Genomic DNA, 23,502 nt, shown 5'->3' on the forward strand with positions numbered 1-23,502 from the left:
AAAACCATAGTATTAAAAGGAAATGTTGCTGATTTTTTTTTTCATCAAGGACATACTATTTATATTATTAGATAACTCCTTTGAACCATAAGTCATACAAAAGGTATTTTGCATTTTTTTACTAAATAATGATGTTTGACTAAAGTCTTGTGTTGCTCTAGGACCTACTTCAGAGAGACATTCTTGTTTCACCTTCATACACACTGCCTCCACTGCCTGTTCCAGGAGATATCTTTCCTGTCAGAGTGACCCATTTGGTGTCCCCTAAGGAGGTATGTTTTGTAAAAATCTCATATGTTACAGACAGGAATGTTGCAGTTCCATCATACTGGTGAACAGGAAATCATGCCTAACACTTTTAGATAATACAAAAAGAATTAGGTTGCAAAATGCTACTGAGTTGCTGATGCAGATGGTTCTGCATCGATGTCTGAATGAGTTGAAATACCCTCTTGGGTGGGGGCAGAGAAATAAATACTGAGCATTTCCCTAAAAAATTCATTTTAAGAATTATAATACTGCAGTCTGGTACTTGCTATGCATAATAAGAAAATAGGTAATTTGATTTTAACTTAGCAGCACAGTAAAGATTTCTCTTTTCTTTATTCTTCTCTTACCACACTGCTCTGGTTAATACTACCACTACCAAAAATAACAAAGCTTTGTAACTGGTCCTGATCCAGTTGAAGTAAAGACTGTTTTTGTGTCAAAGAACCTAGCTGAGGATTAAATTGAGTCATACTGTATGCAATCCATATTTGCCCAGGGAAGTTGTGGATGTCCCCATCCCTGGAAGTGTTCAAGGCCAGGTGGATGGGGCTTTGAGCAACCTGGTCCATAGGGAGTGTCCTTGCCCATTGCAGGGGGTTGGAACTAGATGATCTTCAAGATCCCTCTAACCCAAACCATTCTATTTTGTTTTTCAAAAATAAAATTACTGGAATATTGTACAGTAAGGGGAACATTTCCTGCCATTTTATTGCCTTTAGTTGATGATTTATCATGGCCCTTCATGTAAATCCACACAATAATCTTCCAGGTGAAAGTTGGAATGTGATATTCATGGATCAAATAAAAAATTCCTATGTGGACTTTGAATGATGAAACAGGAGATCAGGAAGCAGTGAGAAGTGGAATATGTTACAAAAATCTAACATCATCTAAGTGGATTGATTGATTGATTGATACTGGAGTGCTTGTGTTCATTCTTTTGGTAAAACTGTAAACTAAAGTTATTGTACTGAAATGATTGCTTTGAATTCAGCATCATGATCTGATATAAATTCACCCCACTAATTCACTTGAGTATATATATATAGAAAAAAAGTATAGTGTGCATAAAAATGGTTTCAACTAAGAAGATGGAAGTGCTTGATTATCTTAGAAAATGGCTTTTCTTAAATTCTGAAAGACACATGAAATGTAATATTTTTGTTCATTTTGTGCAAATGATTTGAACTCTTGCTTTTGAACATAAATAATTATAAAATAATTATTTATAATTATTAAATAATTATAAACAGCTCCTGTAGATTTAAGTAGCAATTGTATGATGGAGTTGGTCCTTAATTACATTGTGTACAAGTTAGAGTATTAAAATTCATTTTCTTTCTGGCTCGTGAATTGCAATTCTGAGTCTAGAAAAAATAATAAGCTACTCCTTTGTTTGGACTATCAGTAAAAATCTAAATGCTCTGAAATGGCTCTGTTGGCTTTTTAAGGCATTTCAGGTAGATGCTGTTGTGTAGATTTTAATTAGCATGTTGTTTGTACTTTCATTTCTTTATCCTACAGCATTATGCTGATGATCCAGTAATACACGAGGTGAATGGAAAATATTCATAGCAAAAAACCCACCATTTGCAAAGTTCTTTTTTAAGTAACTTTAGTATTTGGTTTGGTATTATGATGTGAGGTTATTTGCCATACAGCAGGAGGGAGGAATCCAAGACCCAGCTATGACTTCTTACATGGGTATATTCTCTAGCATTCTCTGCATTCCTTTCATCCTTGTATTTTAACATTGAGAAGTGGTGTTTATCAATTATGACTGTCTTCTGCTTTTGGGGAAAAAATTAATACTAAATTATTATCAATGGAGGAAAGAAGGTGATCAATGATGTGCTGGAACCTTTTGCATATGGGAACAAATAATCTAATAATCTTTGGGAATTCAGGTGTTCTAGGTCATCTGCAAAAATTGTAATAGGAGAGCTTTTTCTTTGAGTAGGTGTATATTTGCTTTGATCCTTCCAAGAACCTCATGAAGCAGTCTGCCACGGAGAGAGATGCTAACTGTGACTCAGAGTTGGGAAGCCTTGAAGAAGCCCTGAAATGGTGCAATAAAAATGTGGAGTCTTTTCCTCCTCTAACGCAGTTCCAAACAGGTATATTTATGTTATTTTCCCTGTTGTTACATGAGGATGTACTAAAAGCCTGGGATTATCTCTGAAGAGCATCACTTCGCTTTCATTCTGGATTTCTCTGTTTAGGCAAAAGTTTGGATCACTGTTTTAACCAAGCAGTTTTCATGAACTCTCATCATTGTCATGCAAAGCAGAGAAATCTGACTTAAATCACATATTAATGATTGTGAATTGGACTTCAGAGAGGATCGGAGAATGCATAAAACAAAACAGCATGAATTAGAAAAGAAAAAAACTTAGAGTCACAAAGTAAAATGGATTTTCAAGTTAGTTTTAGCTTCTGAGTATAGTGAGGTATTATGGTTGGTTTTTTGTCTTTTTACAGATACACCTTGCCTTGTAGAATACCAGGATGGTTTATGGTATAGAGCAAAGGTCCTCTCCATTGAAGAATTCAACCCTCTTACAATTCTCATTCAGTTTGTTGACTATGGTAGTTTTTCAGTTGTTCCAACAAGCAGGTAAATGCGGAAGAAAAAAATCCATGTCTGGGTATATATACTCTTATAGAATACGTAGTATAAAACAGGTGTATATATTTTTACATTTATATTATTTTTTACTATCTATTATAGCAATTTATCTAGCATTAGATTTCAGTTGGAGAGAAAGGTGGCTGGCTGGTTAAATAACTTCTGTCTGCAGGGTAGGGTTGGGCACCTACTTCTCTTTCTCAATTTGTTCTGAGCAGCCCATTATTAGATTTTCCATCATCTTCAGATTACTCAACCTGTGAAGCAGGTTCAGGTTTATAATCTGCTTTTGTACACAGGAATTTTACACAAAACAGGGACTGAGCCTTCCAGGTGTGAAAACAAATCCTGTGATCCCGTGCCACTGCAATCTGTAGAGAAAACACCCGGGGGTAGGATAAGGGAGCGTCTGAGTGGGACACACCCTTTGCTGCTTGTGGGGAAATTGGGAGTTCAAATACCTGTTCTGCCTGGTGCTGAGCCACTGTAGGAACTGCTGCTGTCCTGACACACAGATATCATTTAAGTTTCTCAAACACCCCAGGCTTTCATAGTCCTCTAAGCTTGTTCTGAATTTTCTCTCTTGAAGTACTTTCACTTGATGCATCCATTGCTTAGTCCCACTGTCTTGCTTTTGAGATCATTGGGGGATCTACAGGTCCTTGTTTAAAGATTAGGAAAAAAATGTAGATTTGAACAGATTGTCCGCTTCATGGACTTTAGGGTCATGGGAGAGTGTGTTTTATTTCAGGGTTCTACTTCTTGCTTTGCTTCCCCATTCCTTTGCTTCTGGGATAAAAAGAAGAGTGGGGAGGTGGTAATGTAAAACCAAGGTACCAGTTACCAGTAGTGTGTCAAGAGTTCAAGAGTTGCTGGGCATCAAGCATTTCAGACCACAAAGGTCTTTGTCATTTTCTGGAGGCATCGGATTTGGAGCCTGCATTGTGATGACTTCTTCTTGCATTCCTGTGCTGATACCTGTGTTGGGCACCCGAGACTCCTCCCCAGACACTGACACAGGGAGGCAGCATGCCTGGTGGGCTGTGTCATAGTCCCCTGCCTTTTGAAAGTTACTGTGCTGAAGTACTCTAGAGGGCCTAGCCCTACCTGATGAATTGTTTGGTCTAGCACAGGCATGTTCTTGTAGAGCAGGGACTTGATCCCAGTTTCCACACTGTAATTCTACTGCCCGAACCATTAAGCTGCCTTTATGTCCACACTGACAGTTGAGCTTGACACAAGGGTGGATTGTTGCAGCCAATATTTTTTTTTTGTTTTAGGTTGCGTCGCATCCCTTATTATCTGCTGAAGTATCCTGTTCAGTCAGTACGAGCTCTCTTGTTTGGATTTAAACCTGCTTCATATGGCAGAGATGTGGAAAGAATTCCTTACTGCCCAGAATGGAGTGTGGAAGCTTTGTGGACCATGGTCGACTGCCTTGAGGGAAAACAGCTCTCTGCATCCATACTTGTGAGAAGCACTTTATTTTTTCTTCTAGTTTTTGCACAGCCTGTAGTTTAAAATACTGAACCATTTATTTATCATGAATGAGTGCTGACAGAGAGAAGAAAATCATGTGACACTTCTTAATCCTGCAAACAAAAGTTTGAGCATTTCCCTTATTTTTAAAACCAATTTCTTTTACTTAAAACGAGAAATATTCTTTGTATACTTACAGTTCCATTTAGGCAGTGAGTATACCAAGAAAATAACTTTTAGTACACTGGTTATCTTGAGACTTAAAACTGCTACTCTCAAAACTGTCAACTGCTTTTCAGGCTCTTTCACCAGAGATCACCATTTCTTTGTATGAAGATGGCAATCTAGTTCATATGAAACTGGTAGAGATGGGACTTGCAGATCTGGATGAGTGACATGTAAGTAACATGAATCACACATTCATACCAATATAAAGGTATGATTTCAGAAGCTCTAAACAAAGTCTGTACTCTTAACAACTCTATTAAGAAAAACAACCCCTCTGTCCATACTTCTGCTCTTTTAATAAAATCTGTTAAAAAATAGAATTTCATGACATACACATTACTGAAGACCACAGTAAAGCTTTAAGAACTAATAGGTACTGAAGCAAAGCTCTCAGGCATTATAACAAAGAGCTTTTGCTGCTCTTAACTGAAGATAATACCCAGATGTGTGACAGTGTGCTCTGTCCACTCAAAATCTTTTTTTTCTTCATTTTCAGCATTTGATCTCAATGTCCAGTGCCAGTGCTTCTCAGACAGATCCATATTCACAGATGGATGTTAATGATCACATCAAGCAGGGAATATATTAAATGAAAAGCTTTACAGTGTGTGTTGCCTCCAGAGAATACTGGAGACTTGAATTTTCAAATTTCTTGTCCAACTCTGCTTTGTAGTCTTTTCCTTCCAATGTAGCAAGTATTCTTGTTATTACAGACAACATTCCCAACACTGTTGAATCTTGAAATAGTGTTACTATATATTCACATCTCAATCTCTTTACCATAGAGTCTTTAGTATTGTTCTGTCATATCTGTTTCATAAGAGTAGATGGAATTAGTGCATAGTATTAAAGAAATAGATAAAAAGCTGATGCTGAGCATACTTGTTCTGGTATCTTCTTAGAAGACTCACAGGGAGGGTGATAGTTTTATTACTGTGTAACCCATGTTTATGTTTCAGGTGTATTTGGTTACAGACTTCCATTACCAGAGTCTGGGATGGGAGTGAACTGTTGGGGATGGGGGAGTATTTTTCTTCATTCTGGAATGTGTTTGTATTGCTACTGTTTTCTGTTTTGAGTGTCCTTGCACCTCCTTCCTGCTCCTGGAGCTGCAGTGTTCATTTGGAAGTGTTGGAATAAACAGTAGCTTACTCTGCATGCATCTGAAAGCTTGTTTTCCTTTAGTGCTGTAGCATGTATGGTTTCTTTGGATGTCTCTATTGTGCAAGTGCAGTATATCCTTCACACTAAAAGCTCAGGCTCTTTCAATCTCCCCATTAAGAATTTAATCTAGATTATCAAGGAAAACACATGAAAAATGAAGACCCTGCAATATTTCTATGTAATCAGTGCTAATGCTCCATCACCCTCACAGTAGTGGAGTGTTTCCTGATGTTCAGAGGGCACCTTCAGCATTTCAGCTTGTATCCCTGTTTGTGCACATAGAAACCATTACACGTCTCTTCCCTGGAGATGAGTGAAAGCCAAGTGTCCAGGGTGTAACCTCAGTAGTGCTGCTGAGGCATTCAGCTGTCTATACCTGCAGTGGAAGTTTCCTTTCACAGTTCTAGTACATACTCTGGGGTATCAGACACGTGCTGTGTGCTGTTGCAAATACCCCATAGATCTGACGTGCTGTATTAAAAATGTGTTACTTTAATTCTTAAAAACAAAACAATTGTTTTATTAAACATCATGAAAGGGGCTTAGCCTTGAAGTACATAAAAGCTACTGTTACGCAACTTCTGCTTATGAGTGATAATTCCCTTGACTGCAAGTTGATTTACCCTTAAGTAAAAAATGTCACAGGCACAGTAATACAGAGCTTGCTTTCACTGAGGAGAAAGCTGGGGGAAGCAGAGGGGACAAGGAAAAGAAAGTGGAAGGTTATGAAAAACATTTTCAGCATCCACTACAGTGGAGAGTCAAGACACCACAGCAGTGCCGCTTGTCTTTTAGAATTCAGTATCTAAAAGCAAAGCTGGCTTAAAAATGCCTGTTAAGTGTAAGAATTGGATGAGATGACCTTTGGCAACTTCTGGTGTTTCCTTACACATTTCTGTCCCAGCCTTTAGAAGAGCATTTTGCGTAACAGTTGGAGGGCTGCTAATTAATGATGAATAAACAGCTTAAAAGTAGAAATGGGAAAAGATTGGAAACATCTGATAGATTAACAACCACTGAGAAATTTTTTTCAGAAAAATTATAAACAATATATATACAAAACAAACTTAAAGGAGTTTCCCTCTCTTGTTTACAGGCATGTACATTGTCAATGTGCTAACACTTCCAGCAGTTGACATAACCTATAGCTTAGTGTCCATAATAATATTACCATCCTTGTCCTTTACCCTTACTCTCCCAGACACATACTTTGTTTCTTGCTGTCCGTTCATGTACACAGTCTTGACAGTGCCATCTGGATACTCCCGTCTCTTGAACTCTGATGTATGTAGCTCTCTCTGACCATTATTGAACTCTATAGTTTTGCTTCCATCCCTGCATGAAACAAACGTATATACATGTTCTTAAATAACATAGTAAGGACTATACATAGGCTTAAACCTTAAGTTCAGAAAAACATTCAATATGCAAGCCTAAGTGAAGGAAGAACTTTAAAAAAAAAAATGCACTATTGTGAAAAGCCTGTTTTGTTCAATATCATTCCAACTGGTTGTTACTAAGAAACCTGTTTCTGCAAAAACTGATGTAACTTGTTTGTACTGGAGAGCCTCTACCACACTCTGTGCTGTCTGTTCCTGCAACACTCCAAGAAAAGTTCAAAGTGTGACACTCTGAGTGCTCTCTGGTGTCAGTCTGCTGTGGGTTGCCACACGAGATAGGTTCTCACATTTCCTCTAGAACTGTACACAAATCAGAAATTACATCACATTAGACTATAAAAACACACAGGTGTTCAGTCCTTCTGTCTCTTCACACTATAAAAAAAGTTTAAAAATCCCAACAGTAACTACAGGTTCACAGCACAGTATATATTCAAATATTAACTTCTAAAAACAGGTCTGTCACTATACCTGCACCTGTCAGTGAGCCCTAACCATGCCAGGGTACCCAAAAAGGGAGAGCTTACCGCTGAATGCGAACAATGGTACCATCTGGAAAGATGCTTTCTTCTTGACCATCCGTAAATAAATTTTTGATAGTCTGATCAGGAAAAGTAATTTCTTTCTTGCCATCAGGATAATGTTTCTCTGCAAAATGTATTTTGAGGCAATCTGCTTATTACACAAATACAGGTATATATATGGGCAGCACTTCTCAGGGTTGGTGGGGTTGGGTTTCTTTACCTATTTGTCCATTTGAAAACTGCAGGACCTCTAAGCCATCAGAGTATGTAGTATGTGTTGTCTTAGCATCAGCATAATAATAAATCTGCACAAAACAGTTGAGATTCAGCATAACAAGTGAGAAATTTTATGTGTATGTACACATCTGCATAAATAAGTATTTATAGAAAAGTGCAGAAGATGTAGGATTCATACCACTGTTTGATCAGGCATAATCTGCTTCACATCCCCATTGAAGAAGGTTATAGTTACAGTCTTCCCATCAGAACCCACTTTTTTACATGTCCCATTAGGGAAGAATATGAGGTGACAGCCATTCTTCAAAATCTTTTCAACCTAACGAATACATTAGAGAGAGGTCAGAATTGAGACACTGCACCACCACGCTTATTCCTCTTTCACAACAGCTGGAGTTTCAGAGCCCCAAGCTCACATTTACCTTTCCATCAGGATAAGCTGTTTCCCTCTGGGTCTCTTCACTGTCTGTAGCTGCAGATCCAGGTGGCAGTGGCACTTGAGCTTCATTAGGTGTGTCCTAAAACGACAACAGTAATCTGACCACAAACTCATCAAGCTTTGCCTTGAAGGTTTGTTTTTTGCTTAGACTGACAGGTATGCTTAGGAAACAAGGAACATCAGGGGAACAAGACTAAGTATAGGAAAGTATAAACACAATTTGGGGTTTATGCAGCTCCCAGTATAGTGTTAAGACAGAGAGGCTCAGCAGTACTTGGTTGTCTGAGATCAGGTGTAGTCTGGACTGAAATGGAATTTGTTGTTTTGTTGTAACATGGTTCTCAACCAAACATGAAGTTATGAAACAGGTGATGAAGTTCTATAAAGCCTGAATGCTCCCTTAGCAGTTAATGTAAGAATTAATTCAGCTGTTCACAAGATGCTTGCAGTTGCCTTACATGGAGCATATGAACATCTGTTTTCCCTCCCTCAAGAGGTAAATTTTGCAAAATTAAAGGGGGCAGGATATTATTATTATTTTATTTCTTCAATCAAAGAATGTTGCAACTGTGAGACACAGGTAAAACACTCTGCACTGACTACTACAAAGCCATTTTCTGGTAGGACAAGACTATATTTGAAGTACATAAGGTGAGCCAGTAGCTTCTCCAGTCTCCTTCCAGATGCTCTTAAGTAACTATTACATTTTAGGCTTGTTCCTCCCCCTTAAAAATCCAATCAAGATATAGGACTTACTACCATAAAAGTCCTAGAAGAATCATCTGGTGCCATCACTGTCTCAGAGTTGTTTCTGTCGTTGCCAGGTGCTGATGCAGGTGTTCTAGTAACCTTTCCTACTCAGAGACATGTAAGAAAGTTAATTTGGGACAATCATAATTGCAAATGGCATGAATTTGTACAGGACACCTACATTTAAGTGCAGCAGAAATTGAAAGCAATGTATTTATGAAAAGAACCATCATAAGCCAGCTTCCTCAGGTACATCATTGCTTCATGTGTCAGCAGAAGAATCACTGCAACAGGTACAATGTTTGCACTTTGTCTCCTATTTCATTTCTGTAGACTTACAAAGGATCCCCCCCCCAAGAAAATAATCCCCTAGGGATCATTATTATTATGAATAAAGGAAAACTAATGTACCCTTTTAACAGGAACTGGTATTAGCAGACTTATCCCATGTCTGTCCTAGCATGCTAGAAAGATTACTGAAATAAACCCATCAAGGGCCTCAGTTCTGGAACACATTCCTCTAACAGATAACAATGGTTGATTGAGCTGACAGAGACAATAAAAAACTACCCTCCAGCTACTTTCCTTATGTGATGATTCACTAGAAAAGGGTATTGCTGCCAACAGCATTTGCTCTTAACTGAACATTGCCCATTTGATTATGGATCCTGATAACTGGAGGTTGTGAAGAGGCACAGCAGTTCTGATGCTGTCAACATAGTCATAAACAGCTGCATTTTGGAGAACATTAGCAATTAATGCCATTTTGGATTTCAGAACACAGCTTCTGGTACACTGCAGATCACCAAACATGACCAGAAGCATTTTTGCTCTGAGCATGGCCTCACCACAGCTTTCCCCAGAATCTTACTGGGAGGTATTTATCCATATACTCTCAAGTCCTTTATAATTACTTTCTGTCTACTTTTTGAGTAGTTTTTTTTTTTTTAGTAGTACTTTTTCTGTCTACATTCTTAATAGAAGCAAAAATCAGTGTTAATTTTCTTGTAAAGAATTAACAGAATTTTGATAAGACAAACATTTATACCTTGTGACTGTGAATAACTTTTGCCATTCATCTTGCTGCACTTCTGTACTGGATGAAGTAGAGATGCAGTTTGATTTTTTGGGCCTCTGTTTGGTAGACACTAAAAGGAAGAAAGTTACTAGTGGCTTACGTTACATTTACTCACACCTGTTCATTCAGCAGCAGCAAGCTGTGTACACCATGTGACATGAAATTTTCTGAAAGCTTTTTGCACAAGCTATACATTTTTGGGATTTAGTCAACAGAAGGACTCGTGTGAGGCAGCTCAAGCTACACTCTGGACATCTTTCTCTGTCTTCTGCCTGTGTACCAACAATTGCAGAATGTTTATTTGGTGCAAGCAGTCCAGAATACAGCTAGTTTCAAAACTAAATAGAACTGTTTTAGACAATGCTGAACTGCCTGGTTTGCATGGCTGATCCTTAAGATGCAGAGGCTCATGTTAGATCTGCTCTGATAATTTTTCTCTTATAATTGCATCATTTTTAATTTCTAAGATGAGTTCAACAATGAACACTGCAATGTTGCTGCATGTGCGAGCACTCACATTTGGAGGAAATATATCATTAGCAAAACTCTGGTCTATCACCACCGCTGGAGTTCTGAGGTTAGTAAATTAAATGCAAAATTGTAGCTATTGGATTCCAAGTTTATGATCCAAAATTCAAAGTATTCACACAGCTGAATTTAAAACAACAAGCTTAATAACTTACAGATTCTGCTCTTTTTAGAGTCATCCCAGAATTTTCTATTTTCCTCTTGCTTCCGGCAGCTTCTGCTTTCTTCCAAGCTTCTAGACGGAACCTCTCCATAATTCTGATTTCCTCTTTTAACTCCATATTCTCATTTACTAAAGCTTCTATTTGATCTTTCAGGCGTCGATGGGTGGTCGACCATTTTGCCTCTTTTCGCTTTAAATCCTCCTGTAACTCTGAAATCTGCTGTTTTAAAGCCTTAGAAAAACGATTGGTTATAAATTGAACAGTGTCTTTTTAAATATATTAAAAGACTTTAATATTCTAGTTGAAATACAAGCACACAAGATGAGCAAAAAGGAAGATCAGCTTAGTGGCACAGGGGTGAAAGGCAGAAGTTTTCTTCCTGAAAAAGATGCTACTAACTTCAGACTACAAGAGTTCTGTAAGCTCAACTTCAAACTCAAGTGTCTTGATTGCCCTCTTGGCATCCTTTACACTTATAGACTGGCCACTCAAATACACTGGAGAAGGTTACATGAAATCTTACACCTACACTTAAGAGGACCCTTCAAAAATCTTGGCACAGGAAAACAGGGAGGACACAACCACATAAATTGTGCAGCTGCCTAGACAGTTTAGCAAATGTAACTTCAGTCAGTTATGTAAGGAAAAATTGTGGGGAAATAGTAGGTAAATCCATGTGTGATGTTTAATACAACTTGTCTGTACATGGCATGTACCATTTATACTGAGTATGATGGAACAAAAATCTCATTTCCTACATCTCTGATACTTAAAGGCCTACAAATAATGTAACTTTGAAAACTGGAGAAAATTACTACATTTACTGTACAACAGTGAGACAGAATAAAACTCAAGTACAGTTCTAGTTTGCATTTGGATGCACTACAATGAATAAAACCTTACAACTTTATATTTAGAGTAATTTTACATCAAAGTTGAAGATCATTCTACCATAGTCATGTGCAGTTCTCAGTAAAGAAATGTGACAAAAAGGTTTTCTCATCGGAAGGTTTGCCTTAAAACCATCAAACAACATTGTCAGGACTCTGGTTAGTCTGTGTCTTATAACAGTTTCTATCTAGAAATCACTTGCAACCTTCTAATTAATTTACAATTTAGTTCTCAACTGTCTTTACACAAATATCAGTGTTCCTGAGTGAACTAGAAGAATAATGTATTTTTATACCTGAATTTCATCACGTTCTTTTTTATCAGGAATTGCTCTAGCTTCTGTGGCATATTTTTCAAAAACTTTGCGCTCCTTTTGCAGTTTTTTCAATTCCTTTTTTTTATATTCTTCTATTTCAGCAAGTTCTTGGGCTTTCTGCTGTTGAAAGTCTGCAATTTCTTTCCTACAATTATGAAGCAAAGTTGTCGTTTTAGCCCAAAACTACTTCAAATCTGCACTTCCAAGGAAGAATATCAAGACTGAATTTTGTGGTCATTGATTCCAGTGTCTGTTGCCCCCAGGGAAGTCATACCACTTATAGATAGGTAAGGAGTAAGAATAGTAACACAGACAGCCTCTGAAGTCCAACAGTTTCTATTTTTGTATCTCCTGGTCACAAATGTTATCCTGAATTTAACAAAACCTTAGCTAAAATCTTTCAACATTCTTCACGGCAATAGAACATGGTTCCCCAAAAACCACCAGGCAAAAGGATCTGCTAACACCAGAAGGTCACAAATCAAACACTAGCCAACAACATGATGCTGTTTCCAAACAAAACAAAACAACTTTTCTAGGAACAGGCAGGCCACATTTAAGTGACCAGTGATAATTATTCTGCTCTATATGTCACTTATAAGTCCCCTGGTTCAAAAAAAAAAATATTCTCTGTATGCACAAGCATCCACTCCAAAGGGAAAACATCAACCATGTTAGCATGAAGATCAGTTCTACAAAAACAATTTAGGACTGTGTTATCACTCAGAACAAAAGCATACATTCTCCCAGGTACAGCCTCTAATGATATCATATAAGACTAGCACAGATTCTTAATATTATTGTTTATTATTATTATATTATCTTAATATTATTATGTGTGCATACTAATTACATATTAATATGTACATAGAGCAACAACAAATTTATTGACTTGTCTCCACTGTAAACGAACCACCTATTCGTTATTTACCTGAGTTGTTGTTAACTGGACACTATGACAGTCTGAAAGATACTGTGTAAGTGAATGCACCACAATGTTTCATTAAAAATTACCTGATACTTGCTAAGGCACGCTCTCTTTCCTCACGGAGTTTAGTTAGAGTTGCATTTTCTGCTCTGAATCTCTCTATTTCAGTTTCCAGTTCAGTGAGTCTCTCTCTCAGTACCTGGGATGGAACAGTGTTTCCTGAACAGATATAGGTTATCTAAGCAGTGTCCAAAAGACTGAAGTAAACAACAACTGCACAACAGTTTAAAAATATATATACTATTTTTGAGACAGTATTGCAAAAAATTTCTATTATTCAAATAATACAGAAGTCACATTTTAAAGCATTCTGCACTACTAACTAAAAACCAAAGCAGAAAAAACCATAAGCAAAAGTAGCAGCTTTCATATGAACATCTCATGAAATCTAAATAAAATCCTAAATGTTCACTGGGGCAGAGCTTGAAACCAAGATCTCATCATCTTACATAAGATGTTTAAATGCAAGGCTATGCCATGATCACTCTTTGACTGAAAAGCTCCATTTTTAATGATCTCAGGTAAGTGCAACAATTTCAACAGGAGCTTTTAGAGACAGTCCTTCCCCACACTATAATTGTATAGTTGGACAAAGCAGAAAAATGCATCCAGGTTTCCCATATTCCACATGAATTCTCTAGATGAGATTCTCTAGATACTTGAGTACTGTCAGGAAGTACAGACAGGGCTGCCACCTTCTTATTTTTATAAAGGTAAAAAGCTAACCTAACAGCACTGACCCTACTGCGGTGTAAATGCAGATGGTCACTGGAAAAGGAGGTACCACTTCATTTTCAGCATGCCTTTGATACTTCCCTTGATACAGTGATCAAGCAGCTCCAGATTAAATTAATGAACTGGTCTGACAGAAAACCAGCCTCCATGAAAAGAAAAATTTAAAAAGAAAAAAAGATGTTTTCGCTGATCATACTCATTCTCAAGATGCATAATTGTTAGATTCATAAAATTTTCAGGGTTGGAAGGGACCTTTAAGATCATCCAGTTCTAACCCCCTGGCCATGGGCAGGGACACTTCCAATAGATCAGGTTGCTCAGAGCCCTGTCCAGCCTGGCCTTAAAAACTTCCAGGGATGGGGCTTCCACCACCTCTCTAGGCAACCAGTGTCTCACCACGCTCACAGTGAAGAACTTCTTCCTAACTTCCAATCTAAATCTATCCTCCTCTAGTTTGAATCCATTCCCCTAGTCCTATCACTACCTGACATCCTAAAAGTCCCTCACCAGCTTTCTTGTAGCCCCCTTCAGATACTGGAAGGCTACAATAAGGTCTCCTCAGAGCCTCCTCTTCTCCAGACTGAATAACCCCAACTCTCTGTCTGTCCTCATAGGAGAGGTGCTCCAGCCCTCTGATCATCCTCATGGCCCTTCTCTGGACATGCTTCAGCAGATCCATGTCCCTCCTGAAAAAGAGGCTCCAGAACTGGACACAGTACTCCAGGTGGGGTCTCACGAGAGCAGAGCAGAGGGGGAGAATCACTTCCCTGACCTGCTGGCCACACTTCTCTTGATGCAGCCAAGGATCTGGTTGGCTTTCTGGGCTGCAGGTGTACACTGATGGCTCATGTTGAACATGTTAGATCTAACATCAGACATGCAATGAAAAGTGAGAATACGGCCATTCCCTGCAGGAGAAGTCTGTGCTTACATCCATTGGTGTAATATCAGGTTCAAGCTTAAACGTTAGAACCTGACTCACAATACACATCTTCAACATTTCCTTCCAGTTGTTGTTCTCTCACCTCCTGGCTCCTGTTCCACATTGGATTTGACTTCACGCTCAGGATGACAGCCTGACTTCTGCTTTGGTTTCAGTGATGGAAACAGTTTCATCATCAGGTTTGATACAGGAGGTCCATTTGAATCACTGTCTACTCCAGACTCTTTGGACATTTCATCTCCCCTCTTTGAGGCAACTTTTCTCTTTATTGTTTTATCTGGGACAGCTGTGTCATTCCTACTGGAAAAGTCTTTCTGTAAAGGTATTTTAGTGTATTTTTCAGGTAAATCACTGTTAACATAATTTTCATCAAGATCACTCCATGTTCTTTCATCATCAAAATCAAACTTACTCATACAAGACATGCTTCTCTGATGGTCTGAAGCTTTTCTAATCTTTTGTTTTGACAGGGCATTGCAATCTTTGCCTGAAAAGCCAAAGTCACCACCTCCATTTTTGCTTTCTTTGCTCATGTCTGTAACAGAACTTCCATAATCAAATAACTCTGGGTCACTGTCTCTATGGCTCATAAAGGATGTCTTAGCATCTTCATTTTCATGCTTTAATGTGGTCTCAAATTCACTCTCAGAACCTGTAGTAGTATCACCAGTTCCCTCACCCTTATCTTCATTTATAATCCATTGATTACTTTTTAAAGCAGGAGCTGCTGTCGTGGAAGAAGCTGAAAATATTACACTATCTGTCTTACTCATTGGATCCTTCATTTTAAAAGATGTCCCTGAGTTTGAGACTGAAGGCATAACTTCTCTATCAGTTATATTTCCCTGTGTCATACAGTCTGCCTTTTTATTTCTCTTATTTTTAAGTTCAACAGCCAGCACCTTTATTTGTTGCTGTTTTGCCTTGATAGGGGTAGAAGACATTCTACGGCCTTTTAAAGTTTGCTGATCTTGATCTAAGATCCTTTGCACAAATGAGGAATTACTTGAGAAAGATATTTCATCTGCAGCTTGTTCTAGAAATAAAAATTCATCTAATTCTATATTCTCTTTTTCTTTTTCTTTTTCCCAGTTTGCCAGCTTATTCTGAAATGAAACTTCAAAAGACAGTTCTGGGTCTTTTACAGGGTGACCTACAGGATGTTTAGAATCAGAAAAGGCACTGGCTATCTCATGAGACAACTGAGGCTTTCTTGTGCCAGGTAATCTGTTTCCAGTCATGTGAGTGTTAGGTTTCACAAATTCTACTGCTACATTCTCTTTATTTTCTAATTTGTTGTTAGTTTCTGATGGGAAAGAATCTCTCATCTGTCCATCATGATTTTTTCCTGGTTGCATTCTTGTTTCTAGTGGTAAGATACTTTTTCCATTGTGATTCCTGAGTACCAAGGTCTTCTGAATAGGACCATGTTTTGCTTTATCTGAGTGGTTGTATTTCCTACATGGCACAACAGGGTTATCAGAAGCCAGTTCTTTGCATGGAAGCACAGTTTTTTTCTGTACTTGTGATCTGTCTACTTTTATAACATTTCTGCCATCTGAAGCTCTTTGTTGAAGTTTTGGGGTGTTTTCTCCAAATTTCATAATTTTAGATTTGGCATTAGTGAATCTTCTTAAGCCTTCTCCTCTTTTCAGGAAGGGTCGTTTGACCACTGGTTTTTGAGTGGCTGGTCCAGTTGTCTCCTGAAAAGGAGAAGTAAATGCAAAAGGTTAAAAAGCCCCTTACACAGTTTCAAGATTTCTTCAAATAAACCCCGCATATGAGCAGGGATTTATACAGTGTATAAATCTGGATTTTTACTGTTACAAATCTTTTTTTTACTAGATTTCTACTGACATATTAAACAAGTGAAATATTTGGGGCTTATTGTTTTATTTTTAAGAATGTGATTGCTTCACTCAGTGTTAGCTTTTGATGCAAGAATATTTCTTGTACATTTTTAAAGCACCTATTTCATCTTGGCACAATACAGAAAGAACAATGAAGTCAAATAAATAACCTGTAAGTTCTGGTTTTGCTCCAGACGTTGCTCTTCCAGTCGTATCTGTTCTTCCAGGAATTCTTCAAATGTCTGTTTCTTCTCCTGAATCACAGCCTTAATGGGTCTATATATGGATATATATAGAGATATATATATATAAAGCCAAAACCCCCCGAAGTCTTACATATCTATATAAAATAGCTGTTTAATGTCACTGTTATTCAAAAAATTAAGGTGTAATCACATAAAAGACAAATTATGAGGTACTTTAGTCATTAAGTGTCTAAGTTAATCTGAGTAATGTATCATAATGCTACCTGCTAATCTTTTAAAAAATTGTTTATCAAATCCCTGCTATAGTAAATATACATATCTAAAAGATACTGTATGCAGGTTTTGCTGTTTCTTCTTTCAGTGCTTTTCTCAGTGCTCCTTTCTTCTGCTCAAACTTGCTCTCATATTTTGGTCATACTGCCAATTTCTGTCACCTTCCCATCCAGTAATGCTACAAAGATCTAGTTCCTTATCTCTCCTGTTGATACTCCTCCTCCTCCCCTGCCTTGTTCCAGGTCTGGTGGGATGGCATGAGCTTTCTTCACAGCAGCCCATATTGTGCTGTATTTTGGATTTGTGACTACAACAGTGTTGGTAACACTCTGATGTTCTAGCTGGTACTGAACAGTACCCTGCACAGCAGCAAACCTTGCTTTGGTTTTTTCAAGCTGTTCACAGCCCCAGCAAGTATGCTGGGGATGGGCAAGAGGCTGAGGGGGGACACAGCCAGAACAACTGATCCAAACAGACCAAAGGGATACTGCATTCCATATAACATCATGTTTAGCAGTAAAAACTGGTGCCTTGGTCTTTCAAAAGTAGCTGTTGCTCAGATACCAAGTGGACATTGCTTTGCTTGTGGGAAGTGGAGAATGAGAGCCTTTGAATCACTTAAGTGTTTTTCCCCTCTCCCTCCTCTACTTACCAAACAGCTTTTACCTCAATGCACATATTTTCTCAAGTTTTCTCTCCTGACACCCTCTCCCATTTTGTTCTGGGGGACAGAGCAAGCAAGCAGCTGGGGGGGTGCTTTGTTGCTGGATGGGCTCAATCCACCACAGCCTGGAACAAGTATTTCCTTATTTTGTGATGACCCAGAAGATAAGGCAGAGCTTTAAAACAATGCCAACCACTACTTCTGTTCTATCAACTCCATAAACAAAGCGTTTACCAGACATTAGAAGGCTTCTGCCACAAGCACTATTATTACTTCTTAGCCATATACAGATGTTTAAACAAATGTAACTCCTGGTAATAAAGAAAAAGGTCACAGCCTTACACTTCTCCTTAACATTACTACTTTCACCACATAACAGTGGATAGGAGGTTGTAATAAATAAAATTTGGCACAGTAATTATAAGTGTTCACATAATAAGCCTATACTAAAATGTGCTTCTAAACTATCATTACTCCAGGTTGCACACACCTCTTCAGGCCAATACACAGCATCACATCTTTCAGAGCAAAAGCAATTTCAAGCCAGAGCCTCTCTTACTACAGGTTTCTACAGTGCCTAGCAAAATGGAATCCTTAGTTGAGAAGGCAACACAAACTGAGAATATCAGACTCTTTCATTTTCACAGTGAACTAAACTTGTCCAACCTATTTGACAAAAGCTACATAATAATGGTCTGAATTACCTTTCCTCTGTATTAGTTGACAAATGTTTTCCTCCAATGAAATTTTCAGAGAGATCTGCACTTCCCACACATGAAGAATCAATGTGAGGGTCTTCACTGCCCATTAATATTTCCATCTTTTGTTCCGGACACCACATGCTTTTTTCTACAAAAATCATAGAATTTTTTTTTACTCCCCATCCACAATTCAGTTTTCAGCTCAAATACTCAGATTAAAGCCAGAAGGGATCTTCACAGTAGTACAAAATATTCACAATAGGTACCAGAAAATTACACTAAATAACTACAAGGGGAAAAAAGCCCCAGCACCACACATAAAGCTTTCTTTCTGTAAATTACTGACCAGTAATATCTTCCTCATTTTTCAAACAAATATGCATTTTCAGAGGTACACATAGATCTTGCTTTTCACAAGCAGACACTCTTGAAAGAGTATTGTTCAACTTTTGTGCATAAGCTCTGTTTTCAAAGTAATTCTGACACCCAGATGCTGGCAACTGATGTAAAGTGTTTAAGCCTGCTGAATGCCCACATCTTAGCTTCTGACTTTCAGCCATTAGAGTATAGCCTCAAAATTAAAAGAAAAAAATGGTTGTGGCATTGTATTTGTGCTACACCACCACAGGAGAAATGTCACTGAAGTGCAAGATTGATCACCCAGCCTCCATCCTTATGTTACTGAGTAAGTGATTATGCAATTGGGATTTTGTTCTCCTAAGGCTAAACCCTAAACTTGTTTTCTCTGACAGGCAGAGTGAAAGAAAGATAACCATATGACTGATGCTGCCAACAGCAGAAAATGCCCCTGGTCAGTTCAGAAGCTTATTTCAGCCCAACACTGTCCTCTCCCTTTGCACACATCAAACTAGACTGGAAAACTGATACAAGTGTTTGGTATTCAATACAGATGAGCTCCCTAGTCTAGTTTAGTTCATCACTTGAGCAAACTTACACTGCATGAGCACAACGAAGGAGACCACTTCATTTGGATATACTGACAGCTTAAAGCAACCAAAAGTATTGTGAGGAACAACTAATCAGAAAGGAAAGTAACTGTTTGTTTTACACTGTTATTCAGAAGAAGGCCTCTTCACTAATAATAGGACAAGGGGCAATGGTTATAAACTGGAGTATAGACGGTTCCATATAAATATTAAAAAGAATTTTTTCACTGTGAGGGTGACAGAGCACTGGCACAGGCTGCCCAAGGAGGTTGTGAAGTCTCCTTCCCTGGAGACATTCAAATCCCACCTGGACACGTTCCTGTGTGACCTCCTGTAGGTGACCCTGCTCTGGCAGAGGGGTTGGACTAGATGATCTTTCAAGGTCCCCTCAAACCCCTGACTAGCTATGATTCTCTCATCATAGCACATGTTTATCAAGATACATTTGGCATTTTTTAATGGAATATAATACTACTACTAATGAAGCAGTCTTAAGATGAAGAACACTCAATACACTTTAAAATTTTAACTGGAAAATGAGATTAAATGCTACAGTTTATGCATCATACACTTGCTTAACTTACCAAGAACTGCTGTCTGGCCAGATACCATGCTAAGTAGCTTCTGCTGCTCTTCCATTAGCCTTTGAAGTTGCTCCATCTGTTGTTTCTTCAGCTGTTCCTGTTTTTGTTGTTGCAGCTCCTTCAGCTTTCAAATGATAAAATAATGCAACAGAGGCTAGGTTTAGTCAATGTACCACAGGACTACCTTTCCAAATAAAAAGATTTTTGAGAACAAGTACACTGCTACTGGATGCAATTTCATTTTAAGCTGGAACATGTGCCAGCTGGAAGCAGCAGAAGTTAGACTCTCAGTAACTGCACATCGTGAGGAGGACACAAACTTTCAAGAATACATAATTGTGTCCTAGGACTTGCTCTTTAAGCTTGCAGTGTTCTGTACATTGCAAAGAGTTTGGTTACTTCAGGTATGACAAAGTACATGCAGGAACAAAATATATCTTAAATGATGTATGTCGAAGAATTCTAGAACTATTACCTGTTCAAGCTTTTGTAAGAGTGGATCCCTGTGACCAGATTTATTCTGACTATCAGCTTCACTGTGGACAAAGTCTGTTTCAGAGGCTTCTGTGTTACATGCTGCTGCTGGTGATGTTTCAGTGATATATTGCTGACCTGCACAAGGGCTGCCAGGCTCTTCACACAAGGAGTCATCACTTACAGAACAGCTGTCTGAAAGATGCACCACTTTAGCAGGGAAAGCCGTGGTTGTTTCAGGTCCAGATAACAGATTTTCTTTATTGGTTTTCAAACCACTAAAACTAGGATCTAATAAAACTCCAGCACGGGAACTGTTAGACATCCAGTGTGCAATAAAGTTTTGTTCACTACTCAGATCTTCAACAGCTGGCATCTTGTAAATTGTATTCCAGTGTATTTGCTGATGTAGCATTAACATAACAATATTATACTACATAGTATTAGGACAGGAAAAGTTTCAAAGTTCCAAGTATTTGGTATGGATGGTAATCTGCTTTGAGCACCTAGAAATTAAGCAGATAAGCAAAATAAGAAATCTACAACAGATGCCCCATAGAATAAAGTTACTCTTATAACCAGCCCAGTATATTTATACATATAAGTCACAAGCTACTTTTCACTTGGCAATAGAAACAATTTGAACAAGCAATACTTTCAGTGCAAAAAGTCAACATAATCCATTATTATTTATTTGAGTGCAATTAGTATCCCAAATACTATAAAGCCATATATAATACTCTCTTAAGCAGTAAATATTATTTTTTTTAAAGCCTGCAACAAAAGAAGATAATTGTTTTGAGAAGTTCAAAGACTTCCCCTACAGGACCTTCGTATTAATGCAAAGTTTCAAATATATGCATTTAAATTCAAACGTTTTACTGCACATATTTCATTGCAGTACCCATAATTTTCAAGTTCTCCTTACTTTCTCACGGAAACAGTACAACCATGGTGTCTGTCAGCTCATTCCCCCCGACCAGGTTCTTTTTTTAAAATCCATCAAAAAAGGAAGTTTCAGTGATAACCAGATTCCTACAAGTGTCAGAAAACATGAAAGGAAGGAGAATCAAAGTGATTTCCTCAATTAGAAAGAAAAAAAAAACATAATCTGCTGCCAATGACAATGAGGCAGCAAGAGCCTGACACCCAGCCCTGCTACCTCAAAGTAGTCCCACCTCAGTTAACTCTGCATATGGTGTGTCAGGGGGAACGCAGGAGAAATAAGGGGCCAGGGGAAAAAAAGCCTGTCATCCACAGCAGCCCAGGCTCAACAGTCCTGTTGGTAAGGAAATAACTCCTTAAAGCCCGTAACGATCATTTCAGGCCAGCTCTCAATTTTCTCACTGTACAAGGGCTTACACTTCCAACCCAAGTGTGGAACTGTGACTAGGAGAAACAGCGAAGTTCCAACAGCCTTCTGTCCAGAGACAACACTGGAAGTTTCCTGTCGAGGTACAGATTCCTTCGTAGGCAAATTAAAAGGTTTTCCTTCTCCTTTCTGAGAGCCCCTCGAGGCAGCCTGCCGGTTTAAAGCTTCCCTCCCACCCTCCTGCCATCCTAAAGCGCTAGCAAAACTGAAGTTGACCCGTCCCGGGAAGGCGAGGAGGGACGAAGGGTTTCGCTCACGGAGAAGCGGGGATACGAGCACCGCCGAGCTCCTCAGACGACCCGAGGGGTCAGGCCCGGCCCGGCACCTCCCTCCCCTCACGGATACACTCACAGAGAACGCCCAAGCGCCCCCAGGCCCCGGGGCACCCACACCGCAACCGCTCCTACCCACGGTCCCTTCGCGAGTACCGGAGGTAGAGCACCGGCGCCGCTCCTCAAGGACGCTGCCACAGGAACGCTCCGATCCAGCCGCCACTCCTCTCCTTCCATTACAAACCTGCCGCCATCGCACAGCCTCCCGGCGCCACAGGCTAGGCACAGCCTTGGCGCGGAGCATGCTGGGAGTTGTAGTCCCAAGCCTCCACACCCCCTTCCCAGCTGAGTGGCGGCCCTTCCGCGATCAAACTACAGTTCCCAGGAGTTCAGCGGCGAAAAGGCCGTTGACGGACATCAACAGTGAAGCAACGCTCCCGCAGCTCCCGCTGACCCGCGCTGTTGGCGGCGGGAAGGGGCGGCGGAGATCGGGGAGGAGACGGAGGGAGAGGGAGAGGGAGAGGGACAGGGACAGGGACAGGGAGAGGGACAGGGACAGGGACAGGGACAGGGAGAGGAGGGAGAGGAGGTTTCCGTCAGTCAGCTGGGCCGGGCTGTCCCTCCTGAGGAGGGAGACTACGGTAGAGGCGACTCCCCCCGTCGCCGCTGGTGACCTTTTGGGGAGGGGGGTTTTCTCCTTTCCTTCCACTTTTTGATGTGGAAATAGTGCGCGTGTTTGTAGGTTCTGGTAGCTAAGTAGTACACGTACATGTATGTACCCATATGCATTGCATAAATCAGACAACAGGGAAATAATGTTTGGGGTAAGTTCCTTTTATAAGGCACAATTGTTTGGATATTAAGATTCCTAACATATTTCAGGTAGGTGAAATTTGATAAACATTTGATAAATAACATTCAGTCATTGGTTGCTTTTGCAAGAGCTGAGCCGTTGGCTTAAAAATTCTGTACCTAAATGCATCAATCTGCAAGGATGATGACTCTTTTCACTAACTCTTCCAACTTGGAAATAATTGCAAAATAAATAATATATTGAAAAAAAGAAAAAATCTCTGGATTTTTGAAACCTAATAATGAAGTAGGTTGCTGATTAGATAGATTAACCCTCTTACTTTTTTCCCAAAGGCAGATCCAGACACCAGTCTTGGATCAATATGAAACTGCAGGAAGACATTGCTATGCAGGCTCTAACATCAGCATTTTACTAGCTGTTGTCTGTGGTTCATGTAAATTAAAAAGCATTTTGCCCTTTTCCTCCTGCCTTGAAAAGACAAGATAATATAGAGTATTCTGTGAAAAATTTCCAGTTGAGAAGCAATATACAAATACAAGCAAATCTATATTCTCTATGTGTGAACAATCTAAAATAAATCAT

The 23,502-nt window shown here is 39.1% G+C and overlaps 2 protein-coding genes across 4 annotated transcripts in view; one reads left to right on the plus strand and one right to left on the minus strand.

Moving 5' to 3' along the window:
* The window catches only part of RNF17 (ring finger protein 17), a 44,519-nt gene extending 38,755 nt beyond the window's left edge, over positions 1-5,764 (plus strand). Inside the window, exons 33-38 of the mRNA XM_071735159.1 lie at positions 162-272; positions 2,231-2,387; positions 2,752-2,887; positions 4,180-4,369; positions 4,678-4,776; positions 5,103-5,764. Coding sequence (XP_071591260.1) covers positions 162-272; positions 2,231-2,387; positions 2,752-2,887; positions 4,180-4,369; positions 4,678-4,773 — 690 coding nt within the window. The 3' untranslated portion in view covers positions 4,774-4,776; positions 5,103-5,764. The remainder of the gene's footprint in view (positions 1-161; positions 273-2,230; positions 2,388-2,751; positions 2,888-4,179; positions 4,370-4,677; positions 4,777-5,102) is intronic.
* A 497-nt stretch (positions 5,765-6,261) lies between these two features.
* CPAP (centrosome assembly and centriole elongation protein) lies at positions 6,262-22,487 on the minus strand. 3 transcript variants are annotated; one of them, XM_071735149.1, is made up of 16 exons: positions 22,227-22,487; positions 20,464-20,968; positions 19,989-20,112; positions 18,461-18,605; positions 16,784-16,889; positions 14,846-16,466; positions 13,112-13,244; positions 12,077-12,242; positions 10,882-11,121; positions 10,169-10,268; positions 9,130-9,224; positions 8,354-8,449; positions 8,110-8,250; positions 7,915-7,999; positions 7,698-7,818; positions 6,262-7,105 (listed from the first exon to the last, which is right to left on the minus strand). In XM_071735149.1, exons 2-16 carry the CDS (start codon positions 20,881-20,883, stop codon positions 6,913-6,915), a joined length of 3,786 nt encoding a protein of 1,261 aa, XP_071591250.1. In that variant the 5' UTR covers positions 20,884-20,968; positions 22,227-22,487; the 3' UTR covers positions 6,262-6,912. The 3 variants fall into 3 exon arrangements, with proteins under 3 accessions (XP_071591250.1, XP_071591230.1, XP_071591240.1); XM_071735129.1 differs by having other exon boundaries at positions 9,127-9,224; positions 22,227-22,486; XM_071735139.1 differs by lacking the exon at positions 22,227-22,487 and adding an exon at positions 22,051-22,210 and having other exon boundaries at positions 9,127-9,224.
* Between the last annotated feature and the right edge of the window lie 1,015 nt (positions 22,488-23,502).

Source organism: Heliangelus exortis, chromosome 1 (assembly GCF_036169615.1).
Source record: "Heliangelus exortis chromosome 1, bHelExo1.hap1, whole genome shotgun sequence".
Classification (NCBI taxonomy): Eukaryota; Metazoa; Chordata; class Aves; order Apodiformes; family Trochilidae; genus Heliangelus; species Heliangelus exortis.

Excerpts from the sequence above, each read along its gene's own strand:
- CPAP (XM_071735129.1), bottom strand. The coding sequence starts at position 20,883 with ATGTTAATGCTACATCAGCAAATACACTGGAATACAATTTACAAGATG. Across the intron at positions 18,606-19,988 it reads TGGCCAGACAGCAGTTCTTG|AAAAAAGCATGTGGTGTCCG; the intron begins GTAAGTTAAGCA and ends TGATTTTTGTAG. Across the intron at positions 8,000-8,109 it reads TTATGCCTGATCAAACAGTG|ATTTATTATTATGCTGATGC; the intron begins GTATGAATCCTA and ends TGTTTTGTGCAG.